This window comes from Acomys minous (genome assembly GCF_964271855.1).
Source record: "Acomys minous genome assembly, chromosome: 6".
Taxonomy (NCBI): Eukaryota; Metazoa; Chordata; class Mammalia; order Rodentia; family Muridae; genus Acomys; species Acomys minous.
This window is the reverse complement of record NC_140487.1, coordinates 84,555,684-84,579,448: the sequence shown is the minus strand read 5'-3', so window position 1 is coordinate 84,579,448 and position 23,765 is coordinate 84,555,684. Positions and strand designations below refer to the sequence as shown.

At 46.8% G+C, this 23,765-nt stretch overlaps 1 protein-coding gene across 1 annotated transcript in view; it reads right to left on the bottom strand.

Moving 5' to 3' along the window:
• Positions 1–23,330, bottom strand: part of PLPP3 (phospholipid phosphatase 3) — an 81,174-nt gene extending 57,844 nt beyond the window's left edge. Inside the window, exon 1 of the mRNA XM_084785557.1 lies at positions 22,643–23,330. Coding sequence (XP_084641683.1) covers positions 22,643–22,781 — 139 coding nt within the window. The 5' untranslated portion in view covers positions 22,782–23,330. The remainder of the gene's footprint in view (positions 1–22,642) is intronic.
• Between the last annotated feature and the right edge of the window lie 435 nt (positions 23,331–23,765).

Genomic DNA, 23,765 nt, shown 5'->3' with positions numbered 1-23,765 from the left:
AACAGGTCTGTGCCCCCCCCAATGATGTGGGGGGAAGAAGGGAGTGTGTGTGGAGGCTCTGACAACCTGGCACACAGAAGGCTCAGGAACTGTTACTTCTGCGCATGTGGAGGTAGTGTACCTTTCATAAGACGGAGACGAACAAACGCTATTTAGTATAGGAGGGTTCCATTATTTATTACAAATGTAGATACTAAAAATGCATAATGAAGCCCACAAGCTTTTTGGTCATTCTTTCTTTCTTTCTTTCTTTCTTTCTTTCTTTCTTTCTTTCTTTCTTTCTTTTTCATGCAATTTGAGTGATTGAAGATGTCTAAACAGAACATAGGCTTTGGGGTAAAATCAATTCGAGTTTGGTGTTTTGATCTGCCATTTAGTGAGCTGCAAAACCCTCTGGACCCTCTGCAAAATGGGGACAATGTGACTGTTATAGATTCCTAACAAGCTAAGGTGTGTGCAAGGTGTGCGTGTGGGTGCGGGCACGCCCTTAATCCATGGCAGCAACTGTTGTTTCTCATGTTTTTCCCTTCAAAATACATCAGGAGGATCAAAGATGGCTGAAGTGGCTCCTTGTCCCTATGAGTTGAATAGAATCTTTAAAGCAAGCATAGTATTTACAAAACTATTAAACAAAACATACCGGCTTTCAATGCTCATTTCAATGCTAAGCGAAGGGGGTTGTTTCTCAGCGCTTGGTCCTGGTTTGAGTGGAATGTCTTTAGAAACTCCCCAGATTGCTTCAGTGGTAGCCCCATTTCTGGCCCAGTCACTTACGTCTAATAAACACTAAGCACTTACACTGAACAAAGCACAAGGGGATCACAGGAACCCTATTTCAGGCCCTTCGTTTTTTTGTTGTTGTTGTTTGTTTTTTTTGTTTTTTTTATTCATGTGATAAATTAGGGAGTAGTGATTTCCCTGAGAGCTGCCAATGGAACACGGCATAGGTGTCTAAGCTCTGGGCAACTCTGGGAGACACCACTCCTAGGCTGCAGCTTCAGCTGGGGCTGAAACTAAGATGGTGTCAGTGCCACTCCTGCAGGAGGGAGCTAGCTGGCTGAGCAGGCATGGCGAGCACCTTTTGCTCAACAGCTCTGGGAGGAGTTTCCACCGCCGTGAGACCTGGACACCCTTAGGACCAGAGAAGGCTGGGAACATCCATTGCTGGTCCCTATACTGCTTCCAAGCCTTCCCTTGGACTGCTGGGGCACACCTGTGTAGATTCGCGGTATGTATATAGTCTACTAAAGTTGATTATTCAGGAAAAACTAGATGAAGAAAAAGAAGTGGGGAGGAGGAAAAGGGGAGGAGGGGTGGGAAGGAAAGAGTAAGGACCGATACCTAATATCAGTTTTTCTTTGGAATATGGGTCAGTCGCCAGGCAATTATTAGGATGCCAATTAGTCTACAGGTCTCTGTAGTCACCGGAACTTTCAAAGGAATGGGCCTAGCTCACCAACAGGTTTCATAAACGCATGCCTGAAATTACGTTACAGCTATGCCAACTACACTGCATTTAATCTGTTTTTTTAAATAGCATCACAGGGCAGGTCAAAATCAGTTACATTTAAATTAATAACCATCAAACACTGTCTCACATCAATCAAATTAGAATCAAAAGGGACATTAGTTTCCCCTTGCTTGTGGCCTTTTCCATTCACGAGTAGGAAACAGGATGTGATGAAAATGTACCATTTCAGAGGCAGACACGCCTAAAGTCAAATCACATGCTATTCCTCCGGCCCCAACTTCCTTACACATATATGAGGGGAGGGCGTAGGCTGAAGTGTATCCCCACCCAGAATTCCAGTGCTGAGGTGCATAATGTGTGAGCTAATTCAGTCTCTCTAGAAAGTCTAGTTAAACAGACATCACTGGGGTGAGTCCTAGTCCAGTAAAAATCGGTGTCCTTAGAAACGAGAACAGAGCACACAGGGGCACGCGGTCAGGCCACACAAGGAGGGATCACAGGAAATGGAAATGCAGAGATGGACTCTTCCCTCACAGGCTCAGAATGAACCATTTTGAACCTTCCCTCAGCACCCAGAGCGGTGAGACAACAGGTGTCTGTCGCTGAAGCTGCCCGATTGGTTCCTTAGGACAGCGGAAGCCAAGAATCTGCCCCGGTGGCCTGAGGAGTATAGGCAGCTACACTGAACACAGCGGGGGAGAGACCTGTGTGCAGTTAGCGGTGAGGCTCAAGTTCAGTGCTGCCAAGTGATTTGACGAAGTAAAGATCATTTTAATCATCCACAGAGGAAAAACAAATGCACGTGTGCTTAATTAATTGAAAAGAAATTAAATAAATAGAAAATATGCCAAAATGCCAGTAATGTACCAAATGGCAGATTATGTGTGATTTTTTTTTCTTTTCCTACGCTTGGCTGATGTAATTTAAAGCGTCAATAATGGAAAGTAAATTTAAACATAAAGCTAAAAATACATTAGTGGCAGAAAAAAATGCAGCTAGTTCCAATTTTGTTCAATTTTTATTGAGCAACTCGTATTATATACAAGGCTTGTATTAGGAACTTGGTGGTAGAAGAGTTGCCTCCTTTAGATTTCCCTGTCAGGGCTCCACAGAAACCTATGTTTCTTATGAATGCCTCTCTATTTACACATAGAAATATAGCATTCACTGACTTTTACTGTCACACACACGCCGTAGTTAATTTCTGTGCGTACCTCTAAGCACACAGTAGAAGACCCTCCATTGAATGTCCCTCAGTCCAGCAGTCAGCTGCTGTGCAGCCTCTGGTCAGGTACAACTGTCAGAGTGCTTCCTGTGGTACCCCTCCACACCGGGGAACAATGCATTCCTGTGTCTCCTGGCAACACCCATCAAACTAGGATGGCTTTACTCTTGCATCACTAATACATATTTGCTCGGATCACTGAGACACATTTGGAGAATGAAGAATGAAGGAAACATAACAATTCTTCATTTATGAAAATTTGTACCTTCTTGCCTGGGCTCCATCTGTTCGGCAGACTTTCCTTTTTGTTTGTTTGTTTGTTGTTTGTTTGTTTGCGTTTGTTGTTGTTCTTGTTTTGGTTTTTCAAGATAGGGTTTCTCTGTATAACAGCCCTAGCTGACCTGGACTCACTTTACAGACCAGGCTGGCCTCGAACTCAGAGGCAACGCCTGCCTCTGTTGGGATTGAAGGCATACGCCACCATGACCGGCCACAATTAGTTTTCAAATGTGTAACCAAAGGAAGCCACTGCTCTCCTCTTTGGAGAGGTTGAGCCAGATCCTCCCAGCGAGCCCTTGTTGTCCGTGCTCCTGACACACCCACCCTTAGTTATTTCCTTAGGTGTCCTTACTGTTTGTTCCCTTCACCGCATCTTACACAGAGTTGACAGGAAGTGGGTCTTTTCTGGTCAAGGAAGCGTCTGCTGCATAAGTAAAGTTCATTCATACACACACACACACACACAGGGGGAGGGGGAGAGCGAGAGGGGAGGGGAAGGGGAGAGGGGAGGGAGGGAGAGAGGGAGGGGGAGGGGAGGGGGAGGGAGAGGGGAAAAGGGGAGAGACGGAGAGAGGGAGGGGAGGGGGAGGGGGGAGGGGGGGAGAGAGGGAGAGAGGGAGAGAGGGAGGGAAGGAGAGAAGGAGAGAGCTTCTCGTGGAGTTTTCTCCTATGTTAATGGTCCTTATCTCGGCCAGCTGTCCCTGCCACCTGATGGCTTGCTGCCCTTGAGGATGCACATGGGGATGAGCATCAGAAGCACTGGAAGACCAAATGCAAAATCCAGTTAGGATGCAGCAGCTGGCTGGCTGGGTGTGAAGACTTGCAGCGGGGCGTGCTCTTCCAGAAATCTTGTCTCTATACCTTCCAGTCCTCACCCGCCCCCTACCCCACCCCACCCCCACTCACTGAGAGCCTGAGCTTCTGAGTGGGGAACTGTGTCTTGGATATTTTGCAATCACATCAGCCTAGCATAAAGCAGGCAGTCAATAAATACTGCCTGATACAGTGGCAGGATGGATGCATTGATTACAGCAATGGCTTTGGGCCTCGTGGGGAAACTTTGATCTTCCAGTGAGATACCCTTACTAAAAAGGCAACGTCCACGGGCCTTTACGGATCGCTCCCCTTCCTGGTCAAAGACAGAGGGTGCTGTCAAGCCGAGGGTCTGCAGACTGTCCAGACTTGGCTGGCAGATGACAGGTAGGCTCTGAAACCAACCTTCCAGGGTTTCAGCAGAGCCCTAACTGTATGGGGGAAACTTTATACTTCCTCTCTCGATCGCCTGAGTCCCTCTTCTCGGCAAGTCCCAGGGCACTCTTCCAATCCCACAGTGCTCTGTGCCGAAGCCAAGGCCCAGTTTCCTGCCTCAAAGGGCCCTTTGTTTGGGCTCTCTTTCCCAATCAGCGTATCCTGAGCTTGAACCCCTAGCTTTTGAGAACTCCGAAGCCTTGGCAGTAGAGGACTTGCCAGCAGGTTTGTGGTCCTTAACAGCTCTCCCAAACCTCAATGTGAGGGAATGTCTCTAGCTAAGAAACGCTTTTCACAGGAGGGCGGGGAGGGAGTATTATTTTAAGAGTTGCAAAAACAACTTCAAATCGACTCTTTAGTCTTTAATTGCTACCAGAAGACTGAGAACTTCTTGTTCTCTCATACTTAATTAAGATGATAGTTTTAATCAACTTTAAATGATATTGGTTAATATGCTCTGCTCAATCTCTCAGGCAGGTTTTGCATCAGAACACTGGAATGCATTAAAGACAAATTTCCAACATGGTCTCCCCACCTGGAAAACACCTTCAGCGAACAGATGGAAGGGGCCTGCATCTGCATTGGCTGCCACTTCATTCAACTCTCTGGGCGGCTGCAGAACACTTTTCAAAGGTCAGACACGCTGAACCCAATGGACACTCCGAGTACACACACTGCAGATTCAGCGGGCACTCTTCTCCATCTTGACTTCTCGTAACGCTTGCCAATCATTTATGACACCTAGCAGTTCCCAAACACTTCCAGGGACAGGGCACCATAATATCAAAAGAAGCTACTGTCGCTAGGCACCTTCCAATCTCTTGACAGCCCTACGGAGTAGAAAATTACCATCCGCATTTCACAGATGGCAACAGAAGTTTGGAGAAGGTCGGCTGTAAGCTGGCAAACGGCAGATCTAAGATTTGAATCCAAAACAGCCTGACTTTAAGACTCATCTTTCTATTGTGGCACACTGCCTCTTAATTAAGGTTTACAACTTCCTGACAATGGGAATTATGATGGGAAAGTGTGTCATCTGTCTTCCTCAGTGACACCATCTAGAGATTAAACCATCAAGACCTCCAGTGTCTCGGGGGTTCAAGCCTCTTTACCCCTAAGGACTTCTACAGGTACTAGAGACAAACGGATTTGTTTAAGGCCACTAACTAGCACCAGGGCTGGCGTAAACTGAAGCCGTGATGCTTAAGTGCCTGGGTTGAGCGGTGATGGAGTCGGGTGTGGGCAGAAACTGGCTTCCGGAACCGGTTCCCCTTCTGCAGCCTGATGCAAAGTAAAAAGCATGGGGGAAAGGTCAGATGTAGTAGGGCACTGCATGGTGTTTCTTTAGCAGAAATAAAACCAGCACGCGAAGGCAGCCATCAACTACAACACCTGTGGACTCCAAAAGGCTGGCCAGGTGTGTCTGGGGAGCAAGGTGTGAAGAGATGGTGAAGGAAGGCCACTCCCCTTTGAGTTGGGGATTTCCTCAACATTATTGCTGTGAGTTGGGATGCTATACTAAGCTGTCCAGGGCTTTGTAAGCCACTGACACATGGGAACAATATCTAACTTACATTACCGCCAAATCTAGAGTTTAAAGCTGTGCTTTCCCTTCTGGATTTGACTTTGAATCCAATTGTGTGAGAGTTTTCTTCCCTCTGGAGTCTCCTGAGTGTAGTTTTCCCATCCGTAAAATAAGGGTGGGGAGGGAGGAATTCTTGATGCTTGCGTCCTCTACATGAGATGGTCTGGGATTATCCGAAACGTTGGTACTAAGCTGGTCAGAAGCAGCACTGTGCTAAAATGGCTTCATCAGTGTGGTCCCCTCCTTGACTAGCCATGGCTATGTTATGTACTGTGTTTAGCATTCTTCCTCCGGCCCCCTTCCTAACATAGGATTAATAACACCTTCTGCACAGAAGGCATGGGGCATGGTGTACTCCTGTTACCCCACCTGCCCAGCGTTTGTTCTAGAAGATACAAGGGCAGGACTCCATCCCATTCACTGTTGAGTCTGAAATCTCCCAAGCTCCTGTGGTTCCAGGCATATCCACTAAGAGAACTTATCACCACTAGTTACACACGTACTGAAAATTATGAACAGATTGCTATGCTCATTAATCTGGTAGTAACTATTACTTGCCTACACTGTACCAAATAGGTGGTACTGGGCTAAAAGGATAAGAAGGCTGATGTTCTATCAACATGATCTTTTTGAGCAGAAAGTTTGATGTTAATAGGGAACTAGAGGGGCTGTAGGTGATGCAGGAGCGGGAGGACTAACTGAATGATAGCTTTGAAATAAGAAGCACAACAGCCGGGTGGTGGTGGCGCACACCTTTAATCCCAGCACTTGGGAGGCAGAGGCAGGTGGCTCACTGAGTTCGAGGCCAGCCTGGTCTACAGAGTGAGTTCCAGAACAGTCAAGGCTATACAGAGAAATCTTGTCTTGAAAACGTGCGCGCACACACGCGTGCACACACACACACACACACACACACACACACACACGCAAGGTTAGTTTCTAATTCCTTGCCTCCTATGCTTCAGTCTTACCATTTGTAAAGCTGGAGAGATGGATCCTTTCCTCGTGGATTCCATGTACCTGAACAGATGAGGCAAACCCTGGGAAGGAAATGCGTGCTCTGTAGTGTTTGCTTTTTCCTTTCTCTGAATCAGACATTTTGGTTGTTCCTGTCTCAGGCCCTCAGAACCACGAGACACCAGATAGATACAGATAAATAGCTCAAAGGCAAGGGTGACAAAGGTTCACCTACAGAGGTCACTTGGTAATGGTGGTGTTTTTGCTTCTTTGACCCAGGGTCTCTCAATGTAGCTCAGGCTGGCCTTGAACTCTCAGTCATTGTAATGGCTTCCCAATGGGCAAAAAAAGCAAGGGACCAGACATCGTTTGAAGTAACAGAACTGAGCGTCACCACACAGCCAAGCTAAAAAGGTTGAAGTGAAAAATCGACCCTCTTCCTTCTTATGTGTTCTGGTCTCGCATTGTTTAAGAGTACAGTTTCCCAGAGGAAGTAGCCAGATGCAGAAAAGGAACTTCTGGACGCCTCACACTGTCAGTCACAGCAAGGGAAAATTTGGTGAGGGGGTCCCAGTGAGTTAAGCCACACTCAGGACATACACGGAGATAACTGTTGTCTCCCAGCTTGGGTATCGCTTCTCTAATGGTGTTTTTTTGCAACCACTTATACAACTCAAGGCAGAGGGCTTGCCCATCACATATGAGGCCCTGAGTTCAAATCCTGCAATACAAGAAGATCATTCACCTATGCATTCTCTCGTGTTTTGCCTTTTGTTTTTATTTTCTTCTTCCTGTTCAAAGCCTTCTGGAAGGTAAGGCTAAAATGAGGTAAATTAAACGTTTTTTTGTTTTTTTTTTTAAAGAAGCAATCATGGTTAGCACGAATTCATTTTTGTTGACCAAATTTACCCCGTCATTAAATAACATAAAGGCTAAATTTTTTAAGAAGCCTAAATTGTCTCAAATTATGTGCACACTCCCAATCTCTCAAGTTCTTTTAGACTATCATGGGCTGTTACTGACTCTAGCCAGTGACTTTTTTCCATTTCATCATAATGACTTTCAGGGAGTAGACATTAAGCAGTTCTTAGTTTTATAATTACATTTAATAATGCAGCTATTTATAGAAAAAATCTATTGTGTCAGTGGCTACCTTGAGATTATGGAGCTATACAAAACAAAAATCGTATTGTCCTCTTTGTCTTTGTCTTTATGGTCTAAATTTTCTTTTCTTTTAGTTTTTCAAGACAAGGTTTCTCTGTCCTGGACTCACTCTGTGACCGGGCTGGCCTCGAACTCACAGAGACACGCTTGTCTCTACTGGGAATAAAGATGCACGCCACTACTGCCCAACCTAAAATATTTTTTATTTATATATTTTTCAATAAACTTTGAGAGATGTTTTATAAAAGAAACTCTAAATTAGGAGTTTCTTTTATGATATCCAAGCGGGGAGACAACAGTTATTTCCATTTATGTCCTGGCTGTGGCTAACTTTCTGGGAGCCCTTGACCAAGTAACTTTCCCTTGCTGTGACTGACTGTGTGAGGTGTCCAGAAGTTCCTCTTCCAAATCTGGGTACTTCCTCTGGGAAAGTGTTCTATTAAAACAATGAGAGACTTACACACATAAGAAGGAAGAGGGCCGATTTTTCTCTAATTATACTCCATAATACAAGGCGAATAATTTTTTTGCAGGGTCTGATTTATTTATTTATTTTTAATTTTTTATTGATTTATTATTGTTACATCTCAATGGTTATCCCATCCCTTGTATCCTCCCAAATAATTTTTTTTTTTAAATTTTGTTTTAACAGTATAAAGACCAACACAAAATGGCATGGGACCCGCAGAAAAGCGAACTCGGCCTAGAGGAAATCAGGAAGCACTTGAGATTTTGACTACCAAGAACTAGGTAGCCTATTCCTAAAGAGGAGAAAGAATGACACAGGCTGGGGACGGCTGGGAAGGTCATCAGATGTGCATGTCTGAGGCCCAAGTGTGCAACGAACGAGGTCAGAGCTGGGAAGGAAGTCAGTGGGAATAGGAAGGGAGGAAGACAGAGGACACGGCGGAACCAAGTTCTGAGGGTTCTCAAGCATGCTTCGATCTACACTCTGCAGACATGGGATGGCGCTCTGAGGAGAAGGGCTTGCATGCTCAGAGCTGCCATTCAGAAGAACTCTTGGGAACATACCGCCCAAGGACACCTACGGATTGCCGCCTAGAAATACGATCTGCAAGGACATTTTTCCATATGTGGTAACAGCATGTACTCAGTGCAGAGCTTCAGGAATCGGCACAGTAGGGAGAAGAGAGCGCATTTCAGAGAAAACCGCGCTCACGTCACACAGATACGAATTAAAAGTTTCAAAGTGCTTCCTGCTCATGCGGCACACCATCGGCCTGTCTCAGCCATTCGTCCTCATTTTACCGTCACCACGTGATAGCAATTTGTCCACGCTGCCATATAAAATACCACAAACATTGTGCCCGGACAGCCAACAAGCTGCCTCCCAGACTTCTTATTTTTATAATTCCATTAAAGTATCAGATCAAAACGCCTGACCCTGCTTCTCCATCCACTGCCGTGCGGCTCTCTTCTCGCTCGTCCTTCAAGCCAGGCTCCGCCCCCTCAGGATATTTCTCTACATCATCTCTACATGTCTACATGTACAAAGGCACATTGTATTTGTCTCAATAAAGGAAGGGAAAAGAGAAGATAGCCAGACAAACTGAGGACCGTTCTCTGTGGAGGCTTTCTGACAGTGGGAGAGCGGAGGACAAGCCCGGGAGTCCCTTCCCCAGTCGCCTTGGGCTTATTTCGTGTTTGTCCACAAGGGATGCAGAAGAACCCTGCTGTGATTCCTCAGGAGCCCACGGGCAGCCAGCGATGCTACTCTGCATTCTAAGTGTGAAGGGTATGTGCAAACGGGCCTGCTCGCAGCCCTATTTAACTTTTCCATGGGTCTGTGTTTGTCAAAGCTCTGTGCCAACCCCCTCAGAAAGAAATGCCACAAAACTTCTTTTAGAGAGGCTAAAGAGACCTACTTTATGCACTTGGTCTCATGCTAATCAGAGAGCACCATTGAAATCCCAGCTGAATAGGAGCCCTACAATAGCCTGGGAAACACTCGGTGGTCTTTCCAAAGCGCAGGCTGCTCCAGTCAAAGCATGTCACTCCCTGGCTTTCTAACTCCTTTGGAGAAAGTGGACAAGAAGGAGAATCAGAAGCTGCTATTCCTCTGCAGAAAAAGTCAGCCCACTTCCGCATGACGCTCGCTGGCTTCTCCGGGTTTCTTTGGAGGCAGCATGGCCCCATCTGAAGCTGCAACGCTCCTACTTCACGCTCTCCGGTCTATGTGCGATGGAAGTGGACGCAGGGTCCAGTGACCAGCTCAAGGGAGATTCTAAAACTGCGCTTTCCTGGGAATCTTAGTAAATGATCTCTGCTAGAGATTAACTGGTTGAATTATTAATGCAGTGTGTCACCAGCCACCAATAAGAGTTGAGACTGGCCCTGCTGACCAGCTTTCTGAAAGGGAGGGGAAAAAAAAAAGCCTGAAGTGAGTGCCAGACTCTCCCTTTGCAGGGTTGTTGTGAAACTCAAGTAAGTTAATAATGCATGAAGTGCCTTAGCGCACAGCTTGCCACATAATGAGGATTCAGTGAAGTGCATGCCCTTCCAGCCTGGGGGTTCAGAGTCTTGCCTCTAGTCTCTTAAGAATTTACACAGGAACAGGAAATACTGACATGGGCAGAGGGCTTTAAACCTCAAATCAAACTTAAATACTTTCTAGGGCCTGATAATTTGAAGACATTCTGACTGGCTCACTTTATTCATATTCTTGTTAGTGAAAACTCCAAATGCCAGTTTCAGTCTTGGAGAAAGGAGTGCAGGTGTTGGTCGGGTCATGGGTGAGAGTGAGCGCCACCATTTTCTATCCTGAGGGATTGAGCCCGTCACTCAGTCTCTCCGAACAGCAGCTACCTCATCCACAGTGTCAATTAGAGGACTGTGCCTCCTTCAGGGCTGTTAAGATCTGATGGGATGGTGATGTGCCTGGTCGGAGAGTATGTGTTCAAAAATATCCGTGTTCCAATCTCTTCCAGCTGGCTGAAGACGGCTCTACTCCAGGCTTCATGGTTGGGTTTTGTTGTTCTTGTTTGCTTTGGGGGGCTGACTGATGGTGGGGAGCTAGAGAGGCCTACAGTGAGGAAAAACTAATCAAAGCAAGGCCCAATACCTAAATACAGACTCTCAGACTGTACACTGTCAGTTGGCAGATTTCTTCAGTGAAGGATCGCTCATTGATAATAAATCCTTGGTGTCGCAGTTGCAAAGAGCACAACTGTAAACAATCAGTTTAAGGCAAACGAATAATGGAGGTTCTCAGCTCCATCAATGGACTTAGGAAAATTAAATCTAAAACTCATGACAGCTTATTTCCCCCCAGGGATGGAAAGCCCTGTCCTTTGCATGCTTTGACCCAAGATGTATATTTTATTTTCCCAGCCAGTCCCTAGGAGCTCCGCACTCATACAATGCTTCAAGTTCAGGCCTTTCAAAGCAATCCTTCACAAAGGTGCTAGGGGTTCACCAGCCCCCCTGCCACGCTGGTGGAATTGCTCTCTAAATAGATTCCAATGAGAAAGCCCTGAACAAAAGACTCTCTGGTAAGCTGGTAACACCTTTGGAAATATCTTTAAAATCTCAGCTTTCTAGAAGTTCCTCCTCCTCCTCCTGAGCCCAGTGCGTGTAGTTGCTGCAGAACAAAGCATTACGCATTTAATCAAAACGGCCGCTGAGGGCAAGACGTCAGCAAACGCTAGGATGAGAAGTGATGCGTTTAGGCTGGAAGCCTACAGAGGCCAAATCGACCAAAACAGCCCCTTTGGGCAAGTGTCTAATGAAATGGGCTGTGTGGTGGAGAAACATTTCTGCCACTTCCTGTCGGCGGTTGCTAACTTTGTAACAATGTGGGTCATTTGTGGGGAAGAGGCCGAGCCGAGCAGTTCTATTTACTATGTTTAATGAACGAGCTGCGTCCGCAGACACTAACCAGAGAAGCTCAAAATTTACCACTATGGCAGATTGAACCCGTGGCACAGAAAGGGTCACTAACAGAGTGACCCATTATTGCTGCCTGGTGTGAGCCACAAAGGGGCTCTAGTTCAAGGCCCGCCCACCCCTTACTAAGCCTTCCCATAGTACCCCAGGATGCCCGACTCTCCCTTCTCAGTTCCCGGCCTTTGCTCCTTTCAAGGTATAGAACTGTCAGCACTGGAGAATCCTGAAGCTTCCTTCTGCCCTCTCCCCTATTACTTCTAGGAATACTCTTAATCAATTCCTACTTTTGTTAGGCAAAGCATGGAGAACACCAACTGCATGCATCTTCTAATGGAGGAAAATAAGGAGGAAGACAGTAGTGAACTGACAGGTGTCACTGAAATCACCAATTCAGAGTGCTGAGGCAAGCTAGATGCTGAGGCTCAAAACAAAAACAAAAACAAAAAACAAACAAAAACAAAGACAAAGAACAAAAAAAAAAACCGTATTTTTTTTAACGCTTCCAGATGTTTTACCTGCATGTATGTCTGTGCACCATGTGTTTGCAATGCTCACAGAGGCCAAAAGAGGGCGCTACTCTACGACACCCCGCTCCCCAGGACTGGAGTTGCAGACAGTGAGCCGCGTGGGTACTAGGAATTGCACCTAGGTTCTCGGCAAGAGCAGCCAGTGCTCTTAACCAATACCCTCAGATGCTGGTGCTTTAAGTTGGTCTTTGCAAGTTGTTAGTAAAAGTAGAGTATACATTAAGTATATCTGAGGTGTCCACACAGCCGTAGATTGTACCATGGTTGCCATAACTGACCTTAAGAGGTCCAGAAAAGGGTTCTTTAAGGGAACCCAGGGGGAGAATCTACCTCGCTTTAGACAACTTACTGATAGAAGAACAGACTTGAGGCGGAAGGGGGGGCGGGAGGGGCGGGGGAAAGACAGGCCTTCACAAACACTTGGGAACGATGAGCAGAGAAACCTCGCCTCCCCAGCAGACTGCTCATCCCATTCCGGAACACTCTTACCGCGCAGGAGTGATTTTCGACCGCTCTGAAAGTGGAGATAAAAGTGAATGGCGCTCTACCAGCTACTTGGAGAACTAAATCAGAGTGTATGTACAGCGCTTAACCTGGTAAGAAGCCCACAGCTAACACCCAATAACATGTAAGCGACTGCCGTGATGTAATCGGGCTTCCTCCAGATCACCGGACATATTAGCTGAGTGGGAGCCACTTTCCCCGTTTTGAGCTGAGGAGCCAGCGATCTGCATTGGCTTCATTCTGTTTCTGGAAACACGGAGGCGTCGTGGAAAGCGGCTAAGAGAAATGAAGATTATCTCTCCTTCGCTCTCTTAAAACATCTGTGCTTTTTCATGTCCTACATATTAATCACTTGCCGCTGAGCGCATTTTACCGTGATGTGCCATTTAATCCGTAAAGCCTTGTTATGGTCTTAGCTTCTTTAATTTTAGTATCTCCTGACATCCAGCATGTGAGTCTAAGTGATGGGAAATCATCTTAATTCTGAGATGGTGATTAGATACAGCCGCCTATTCAGTGGGGAAGGGGAGTGAAAGAATAAATTTACCAGGAACGGAACAGAGAGATTTATATATTGTGTGGCCTTAAAGTAGTAGTAACTAGGTTCCAGGAACATACAGGTTTTAATATCTGTACTTCTAAACAGTTTTTAAGATACCTGGAAATGCTTCCCTCCTCCCCCACTTGGAAAGTTCCCAGTCTGTAAGCTCCACCTAACTTTTGCAGGTTATTACCCAGCAGGGGAGGAGCGTCTAGCCAACCGTGCAGCTTCTTTTTTCCAATACTGTTCTCTGTTCACTCACCTTAAACCTGGTGACACCACTTAAAGGATTAAAAATCTGTTTCTTTGTGGGAAATGCCCTGACTAACAAAATGATGCTGCAGTCATTTCAGGAATATCTTAATTCCTAAAACTTTTGACTTTTTTTTTTCTCATATGCTTTAATTGACCTAAAGTGGCACAGATGTGATGGAAATAATTTTGCAATTCCTCAAAAACGTCAACATTTGATAAAATGATCGAGCAATCCCACTTTTTTGGGGGGGAGGGGGTTGAGACAGGGTCTTTCTGTGTAGCCTTGGCTGTCCTGGACTCGCTTTGTAGACCAGGCTGGCCTCGAACTCTCAGTGACTTTGCCAGCCTCTGCTTCCATTAAAGGCGTGCGCCACCACACTCGGCTAATTACACTGATTTCAAAGATCTTTGTTGAACTCTTCTAACTTTTTTTCTTCCACTGTAAAGGAAATTTACATTTGTAAAACAGTGTAGCCACCAAAGTAGAAATTCTTTCCCCCAAATTTGGAGTTACTAAAAAACCTAGCAGTTCCTCAAGCTTATGGTTGCTAACTATATGAAAATTTCCATTAAAAAGAGAAAGCAAAGATAAAGTTCTCTTTGTTCTCTTGCTCCTCTAAAACAATGTCCAAGTTGCCTGCCATTATCAGCCCCTTTTCTCAGTCTGGTATTTTTCTTTCTTCCTATTTTGATTTTTTTTTCTTTTTTCCTTTTTTGATTTTTTTCAAGACAGGGTTTCTCTGTGTAGCCCTAGCTGTCCTGGACTCACTATGCAAACCAGGCTGGCCTCGAACTCACAGCGATCTGCCTGTCTCTGCCTCCTTAAAGGCCCAGGTATTAATCCTGTTTTCCAGCCTCATCTCTGGCCTCCTCTCTCCCTGGCCCTCACATTGCAAATGGAGCACATTAGAGCCCAGACTCTACCAAAGGACCTTCCCAACTACATTCCCACTTCCCTGGCTTTAGAACCTGTGGTTCCCTCCTCTCTCCAAACCGTGGTCTCCTTTCTTGGTTTCTGGGCTACTGTTTCTCCCCTAGGACCCAGTTTCATGGGCCACCTCCATCACTCCGCACTGTGTTTACATAAGGCCCTCCTTTAAGGCCCCGCCCCCCCCCCCCACCATGTGTCATCATTAACCAGAGGCTGTTTTCATTTCACCAGCCTGGGAATTCCTTTCCGGTAAACGTAGGGCACCTTGCCCATTGCCTGTGCTCCAGGAACCTCTATAGAAGACAAGACTTGAAAGGCAGGTGCAAACGTGGACTTGATCAGATCCGCTCGCTGGAAATTACACAGATTTACTCTGCAAACTAATTGTGGTGGGGCAGGTATGAAGACGACCTCAACAAGAATGGCTTTGCTCATGTCACTGTAATTGTGTATTGTGCACTTTAGGGACACGCACAGGGGCCAGCACACATTGCTTATTATGACAAGGCACCTCTGCTGATTTGCATTTCTCTGCAAAAAAAAAAAAAAAACTCTCCAGGCTTATAATTTTGTTAATTTGTGACAAACCTCAAAGACACACCATCAATACCCAGAGCACAAGACGGACTTTGAAAGCACACAAAAATCAACTGCATCTTTCAAAGGCTTGACTGTGAGCACACTGCTCTCACCTGCATGGTTTGGTGTGTTTTACTTTTAGTGCAGATGCACACTTATAAATTTATCTGGACCTACATGAAGAATAGTAGGCATTTGATGATAGGGCCTCCCATGGCTCCGAGTGTTAGCATTTCCATCAATGTACAATCTTCTGAAAATCAGTTAGTCCCAGACTCTGCTTCCCCCATGAGCTGATGAGAATAATTCCTACCTCAAGAGTTGTTCAGAGGCATTTTTAAGAGCCCAAGCTTTAAAAATGTGAGTTCCTTTTCTTTTCTCCTGGGATGTGTTATAAAAGGTGGGGTCTGTTGAAACACAAATCCCTCCTCAGCAGTGAGTGGAGGCTAAGGCGCACCTTCTAGATCCAGTACCAGTCTGAAGAAAAGAATATATCAAAACTGCCTAGTCCTCCAAACTCACACCATGAGTCTCTGGCCTCACACAGCGATGGGAACGAAAAATGAAACCTGTTAGTGTTGTGCCTCTTTGGACTGACATAGACAAGGGAAATAATAGACGGCTCTCTCAGAGCTGTGCCACAACCCCTTGGCAATTACTAGCCAGGCCAGGCCCCTGTGTGCACAGGTGAGCAGGGACATTTGTGCTCCCATGCCCACACTATCCCATTGTTACAGATGAGGAAAGAGGCCTCGATGGGGTTAGGTCATGTCACATAATGCTGGAGCTCAGAGAGAGAGAGAGAGAGAGAGAGAGAGAGAGAAAAGAGAGGGGAGAGAGAGAGAAGAGAGAGAAAAGAGAGAGAGAGAGAGAGAGAGGGAGGGAGGGAGAGAGGGAGAAGAGAGAGCGTGCGTACCAGCCTCTCACTGTAAAGCCTTTTCTTCTCAGGCTTTCCACCATTCACTCACCCCTTCAGAAAGACTTGTTTTTCTGATTGAGATAAGAAAATATTAGTAAGCTTGGCATGGCTGACAACAAAACTCTAAAGAGAGTCTGTGATTCTAGGCAATGAAGAGTTGTCCCAATGGCTTATTACGAACCATCCATGGAGAGGCAGAGCCCACCTTAAACTGATAGACAGCAGTTAGGCACAACTTCCAAGTCTACTGTCAAGTAATGGTCTTTACGGCCCCTACGCCCCATAAAGCAAGCAAACCACACATATTTGGACCTTAATAAAATTGAAGCAAGTGAAATGGAACTGAAGGAGCACTTCATCCTTGGACTGCACTGGGCAGTGGCCAGTGAGGGAGGATGAATTGCCCCGGGAAAGCGCGGTGAGCAACAGGTACTGCTCTGGGCTGCAACTTCCCCATTGTCTAACCCACATGATTGGCCCAGGTTTGCACGGTACCCCCTTCCTGAACAAACAAAGAGCACCCCAGGAAAGAAGCAGAAGCACTTCCCTCTGTCCAGTCAGGCATCCCATGCACCGTCACAGGACAAAAACAAGTGGAAGACCTAAGATGGGTCACCTGTCCAAATTCTCTCCACCTTCCTCAGACAGCTGTGGGTTTTGCCTCAGATGACATGGACCGTCATCTCTTTTCCAAAGGACAAGAGCATCTGCCACCACAGGTGATGGAGGTACCCCCCCCACGCCCTCTGACCTTCTCAGACAGGTCAGAGATCTGTCACTGTTTCTTCAGCTGATGGAAACCGTTCGTGTCCACTCTGCAAACTTTTCTTCCTCGGACGTTTTCCCTTTAATAAGTTTCAGGAGACGTTGGGGTAAAAGGAAAAGGAGGAAGAAAGGAAAAAGAAGGGCTCTGTCACAGAACCCTGGAGGGATAAGGAAGGTGAAGGATGCTACCTTTACTACTAAAGACAATGGCAGCTCCTGCTTCTGCTGATCAGAACGCACTCCTGAACTTTGCACATTCAACCTCGCACCTCAGCTGCAGGGCACAACCTACACAGCCTGTCACAACTTCCCTGGTTTTACAAATGAGGAAGCTGAAGCCCAGGAGAGAGCAAATGACATTTGTTCAAATCACACCTATGGGTGTTAGCTTTATGTCCCCTGCAGTCCCAACAGGAGAGACTCCACAACCTGTGTTGTTTTCCCAAGACTCTGTGTCAAGCTAACTTTGATCTCCTCAAGCCTCCACTTAGGGATCCAGTGTATTCCTGTTTCACCTCTCACTCACACAAACTTCACAGCTCAGGAAAAGACAGATACACGGCCAGCAACAAGCCAGAAACACTTAGAACCTCACAATACAGCAAGTGCCGGAACAGTCAGTACCCAGACAAAAAGCCCACTACATAATTCAATTGCCCTTAAGACATCAAGCGCGACACAATATAGTGATTCTACAACAGACCTGAGAAAAATCAGGCAAAGGTTTTATAAAAATACATAATCCCAGGTCCTGCCCAAAACCCCTGGGGGAAACTCAGAATTTGTATTCCACGCCAGACAGTTCTCTTCAGGTGAGTTTATTAGACACGGGCATAACAGGCACTCCCCACTTTAAAGAATACTCCCCCAGTAGTGTATAGAACTGAACTGACACACGAGGTGGGGTTTCTCCAAAAATATTGCTGCCTACACAAGGAAGAAGCCCCTGACTAACGGCCTAATTGGCATCATGCTGTGACCGGCTGGGCTTTGCCAGCCCAGAACAACTGCACAGGAAGGGGCAAAGAATCTCACAGCGACAGGCACTCACAGGGCTAAAAATGGAAGGGCCACCCCCCCCCAACTCTAGTTTTCCCATCCTCCCACCCAGCCAGTTACCTCCAAGATACCCCTTAAGACATTTTTAAGAAAATAAAGAAGAGAAAGAAAATGGGTGAGAGGGGCAGCAATTTTCTACCACCCTAGAAAAAAGGCCAGCAGTTTACCAAGTGCATGCCCCTTTCGTGTTCCTTCTAATGTATGCAGGAGAGTTGGCACTGTGGTTCAACAGCGGGATTCATGAAAATCTGTTCCTATATTCTGGGGCTCAGTGGTACATTATGTTATCAAGACCAATAGTGCTTAGCTACATTACTTAAAACACACAGGAGATGCAATCACTGAGCAACAGGAACATGGAAGGCACCTGAAGGGCTTGTGTCGTTGTTTGCTTTTGATTACTATAAATTTCAGAGAGAAAGGATAAAGGACACATCCGGGAAAAAGGTGGGGGCCTAACCAGTTAACACCAATTTAGGCCAATTTTCATCATTATTTCTTTTTCTTCCTTCCTTCCTTCCTTCGATTTATTTATTTATTTATTTATTATTTTGATTTTTCGAGACAGGGTTTCTCTGTGTAGCCTCGGCTGTTATGGACTTGCTTTGTAGACCAGGCTGGCCTCGAACTTACAAAGATCCTCCTGCCTCTGCCTCCAGCGCTGGGATTACACACGTGCCAGCATACCCAGCTTCATCATTATTTCTTTGGTCAAATCTGAGTGTGTACAACACATCTGGCAGCATATTCACAAAACTGTGCAGAGCTAGGAGTTCTAGACTAGTCTCTCTCTCTCTTTTGCTGCCATAATAAAAAACCGGTGTCCAGAAAGTGAGTTTGTCCAAATCACACAGTGATAAGTCAATACAAGATCAGAACTCACACCTCTGGGCTCCCCGTTTTTGCCATAGCTCCTAGACAAATGCAGAAATCCTCTCTGTGAGATCTGCATCCCAGAGTATTCAGTGGCACTCTGGGATTTTAGACACAATTATTCAAGAAGCCATTTTGCAATGGAAAAAAAATCAATGTGTTTACAACATGGACGTAGATTTGGAGTCAGCCAGCCACCGTGTGAGGAGCCCTAGTTCCCACGTGTAAGGGTTCCCTTCTGTTCTCTCTGCCCTACTGCCCCTCTCATCATCAAACAGTACAATAGTAATGAAGAAAAGCAGATGAACAGTGACAATGACACTATGTATACCGCATATGGAACCAGGTCTAACCAGGTCTTATCATGACTATTTAATCGCAAATAAAAACTGTCAACATTTTAGAATAACTGAATCGGGGTTCGGGGGCGGGGGGGGGTGTGCTGCTGGAGAGATGGCTCAGAGGTTAAGAGTACTGACTGCTCTTCCAGAGGTCCGGAGTTCAATTCCCAGCAACCACATGGTGGCTCACAACCATCCATAATGTGATCTAATGCCCTCTTCTGGCCTGCAGGTGTACATGCAGGCAGAATACTGTATACATAATAAATAAAAATCTTAGAAGAAGAAGAGGAGGAGGAAGAGGAGGAGGAGGAAGAAGAAGAATGGTGTGGCTGGTAGCCACCTGTATTCTGTACTGCTGATAGAAGAGTTAGAACTTGCTGATTCTCCACCTTCCATCCAAATGGATACCTGGGGCATGTGATGAGGCAGGTAGCTCTGCAGCTGAGCTGGAGGACTTTTCATGAAGTCCGAATTTCAGAAGTCTCCAAATAAGATAAAAGACTTCGCTTATACTGAGAACCAGAGAAGAGCTAAAGTTGACATCCTTAAGAATCTGCTCTTCGGGCTGGAGAGATAGCTCAGAGATTAAGAGCACTGTCTGCTCTTCCAAAGGTCCTGGGTTCAATTCCCAGCAACCACACGGTGGCTCACAACCACCTGTAATGGAATCTGAATCCCTCTTCTGGTGTGCATAAAGACAGAGTACTCATATATGTAAAATAAATAAATAAATCTTAAAATATATATATATATAAAAAAAGAATCTGTTCTTCCTTCCTAAGAGGAGCTTTTTCTGATCTATACCACAGAGACAGCTTTATAGGTGGTACAGTAGTAAGTATATTAATTGATTTATATTTTTAAAAGAGACTAATAGGAAACTTCTGTGGTTCTCAGGGAACGCCATACACCAGAACTAATGGGAAGAGGGGAAAGGTGATCAGGAGTATTTAGTTGAAACAAAACCAAAAAGGATTTCAGAGAATCCATGCAAAGATTTGCCATTGTATTTAAAAGCAATCAGTGGGCAGAAGTAACTGTTGAAGGGCGGTAAACTCCCAGCAGGGTTCTCTGACACCGGATTCTTTTCGCCTTCAAACAAGAGTGGGCTTCTTGTTCTTCACCGAGAATTTAACATTCTGGAGAGGTATATGAGGCAAATTAAAGCACTCGCATATTTCCACTTACATAACAGGCACACAGCACATCAGCTTTTAGTTTTTCCAATACTAGGGGATGAAGCTTGGTCTATATTCCTATGGGAGAATAAACAGAAAACTGTCTCTCTTCCTAATATATTAGTACCCTGTAATGCAGACCATATGATCAATAAACTGTAGAAAAATTAAATCATACTGACAGTCTTAGGCAAAAACTGAACCAAGTAGAAACATTTTTTTAAGGACTGCAGTGTGTAGAATATTAAAATCACATGTTGTATTATTAAATCTTCTTTTGGAAGCCAAATAGAGTTAGGTTGCGTAACCACCTCAAGATACATGTTAATCTTCCAGATAGTTCTTCCAATTAGAGGTGTTAGAAGGTATTTAGCCAGTAATACTGTGCTATAGTTTGTGCTTATGCTTAAGTTTTAGAGCTGGTTTAGAATTTTCACTCTGGGGAGACACTTGCTGCAAATAAAGCGCTGAAAGTCACGCCCGAACATCCAGCAAAACACAGTTGACAGGTATGACCCTGCCCACTGCTAACACTGTTTCCTTTTAATAAGGATGCACCATCTTTGAGAGCACCTCTCCCTCCCCCCACCCCCAATCTGAAGAGGGTCTAGAAACAAGAGCAGTGAGTGCAAAGGCGGCCGGGGAAGTCCTGCTCTGCTTTTCTAACGACAAAGTTCGCCTGCACAGGCAGCAGAGAAAGCGCTGATCCCACCCACTAAGGACACACTCAAACCCAGGGGAGGCCTCAGCCAAGTTAGCTGCACACAGCTTCGACCTGTTTACAGCGTGCTCCCCATACCCCTCTCACCCCAGGACCTTCGAGGGTCTTTAAAAAAAAAAAATCAACAGCTTGATTTTAAGCACTCATCTAGTATACTATGCATGAAACAAGCCCGCCGCCACCAGGAAGGTAGGCCCCCCAGCGACAGACCTCTACACAGCATCCTAATGCTGAGCGACCGAACTGAGCAGAGAAAGGGGTCCACATAAGAACTCCCTTCCCTTTCACAGACCAGTCTCACCTCCAACTGTCTCTACCTGAAGAGAGCCGTCCTAAAGAACCCATTTCACATTCTAAGGAAGCCACCGGCTCACAGCTTTCTCTGAGGGTGGTTGGACTGTGTGAATCCTCACACAAGGGAAGCTGACCTAGGTCGGTACAATCTGCACGGACTAATCCCTTCCAAGAGGGCTGAAGCCTCCGTGCTGCCGTTCTATTTTGGGGGGGAACTGAACTGGGAACACAGATGTTTCTTCAGTTAGCAGCGCTGGCAGAGCAGCTCCTGGAAGGCATCCGAGTTCTTTAATGCAGGGAGGGGCCTCTCAGACCATCTACTTGAACCCACTCGGTCAACTGAGGAGGAAACTGAGGCCAAGAGGGCAGTTAGGTAGCACAGCCAGCTAATGGCAGAGGGGCAGTGCTCTGGTGACACGTTTTGCATACTTTGATTTACATCAAAATTCGCTTAAAAGGTAAAAGTTCGATTTTTACTTCAACCTTAGAACTATGGTGGGTTCGCGTCAGTTACTTCTCACTCCCCTAGCCTGATTCAAGGAATCCCCCCCTCCCATTCCACTTTCTTTGACTCCCACCGCCCTCCCAGCTGAAGCATGAATCTGTCCTGCAAACGCAGACGTGAGCTAGCACCTCGACTTTGAGGGTGTGCAGCTCCACCGTGGTCCCCAAGCAAGACTGTGGCTGGCTTCCCTTCAGTGGCCTCCCGGCACGAAATCAAGGAGTGAGCTGATTTAAAACTTCTGCCCGCAAAGCCTCCTACCACCTGGCACACAGTAGGCGCTCAACAAGTGATGCGCTCCTCCGTGCCCAGCACCTGGCCAAGGAGAGCCCCGTTCCACCCTCTGGGGGCTTTCAGCCGCGCGAGGAGCGAGTGACAAGGCCAGCTTGCGCGACTGGCCTTGCAAGGCAGCGCGACGGAAAGGGTGGATGTTTACATGCAGGCGGGACCAGCAGCGCCACTCCGGTAGAAGCCTGGCTCGCCCGGAGACCGAGATGGGTCTCACATCAGACTCAGATGCAGGACGGAGGGCCACACGATGCCTCCAGATCCTGGAGCTCGAGCCCACACCTTCCAGGGTGCTGAGCAGGGCTCCCAACTGGAAATCACCACTAGGGAGCTGGTTCCAGCTGCCGCGAACGCACAAGCACGCCCCAACTTGAATTCGCAGGCCAGGGATTGGGGGTCCGAGAGCACGGGGAGCTCGCGGCCAGCACGGCGCTTGGTGGGGATGGCCCCAGAGGCTGACACCGAGGCGGAGCCCGGAGTCTGAGGCCCAGAGGGAGGTGGTGTGGGTCCCGTGGGGCTTCACTCACCCATGAAGAGGCAGAAGAGGTCGAGGCAGATGAGCAGCACCCGCTTGCTGCCGCCCTTCCTCGGGTTGTTGTTGAGCGCCGGGCTGCCGCCGTTCTTACTCTCCGGGACGATCGCCTTGTCGTACTTGTAGCTCTGCATGGCGCTGGCTACGGGAAGCCTCCCCGGGCGCTGCGGGCTGCCCCTGCTCTGGAGCGGGTCTGCGGGTTAGGGACGCGGCAGCGCCGAATGCAGCCCGGCCGAGTAGTTCCAACTGCAGACGCGGATCGGTTTCCCCTCTGGGCGCCTCTGCTTTCCTCTCAACCCCAAACTGTTCGCTAGTCCAAGGGGAAGAGAGCCAAATCCCGAGCAGGAACTTTTGCAGAGCTGTGCTGCCTGGGACGCGGCCGGCTGGCGTGCGTTTGCGTGCTGGAGTTTGCGAGTGGGCAGCGGTGGGCGTCCCGCCACGGTCCTCCGCAGCGACTTAATGAATGGAGCAGCGCGGAGCCCTGCAACTCCGCGGCGTCCTGCAGCTCTCCGCCGCGTCTGCCCAACTCCAACTCTGCCTCCTCCTCCTCCTCCTGCTCCTCCTCCTCCTGCTGCTGCTGCTGCCGCCCGGGCTGCCGCTGTGATCGCTCGGTTTGTTTTCTGAGCTTATATTTCACGAGCTCCTTTAAAAAGCGAGGGGGAGGGAGGAGAAAGACCTCCTTACTTGGCTCCGACAGGATTCTGAAAGCACAGCCCCTTCCTTAAGCTGCCTAAAACGTAGGATAATTAAGGCCACATTTCCCCCACCCCCTTAAAAAAAAAAATCCTAAAAGGAAAAGTTGCTCTCAAACTAGAGAATCCGGGAGCCCCTAGCGTTCAGAAACTCCAAAGTGTCACAAAAGGAAAAATACATATAAATAAAACGAAACAGTTTCTTGCTGGCCTTGGATTAGGAATGAGGAGAGGGCGTGAGAGGAGGTCTTTGATACCAAAATGATTTTTTTTTTTAACTTACAAATTTCAGCCTTGAATTGGATTATCCTAAAGATACAATTTTAAAGGAAAGGTGAGTTTGTTGCTGTTTTAGTTTTAACACTCACCACCGGTTAGTTGTGCTAGATTCAGAAAATACTATGGGGTAAAAGACTCCGGAGCCAA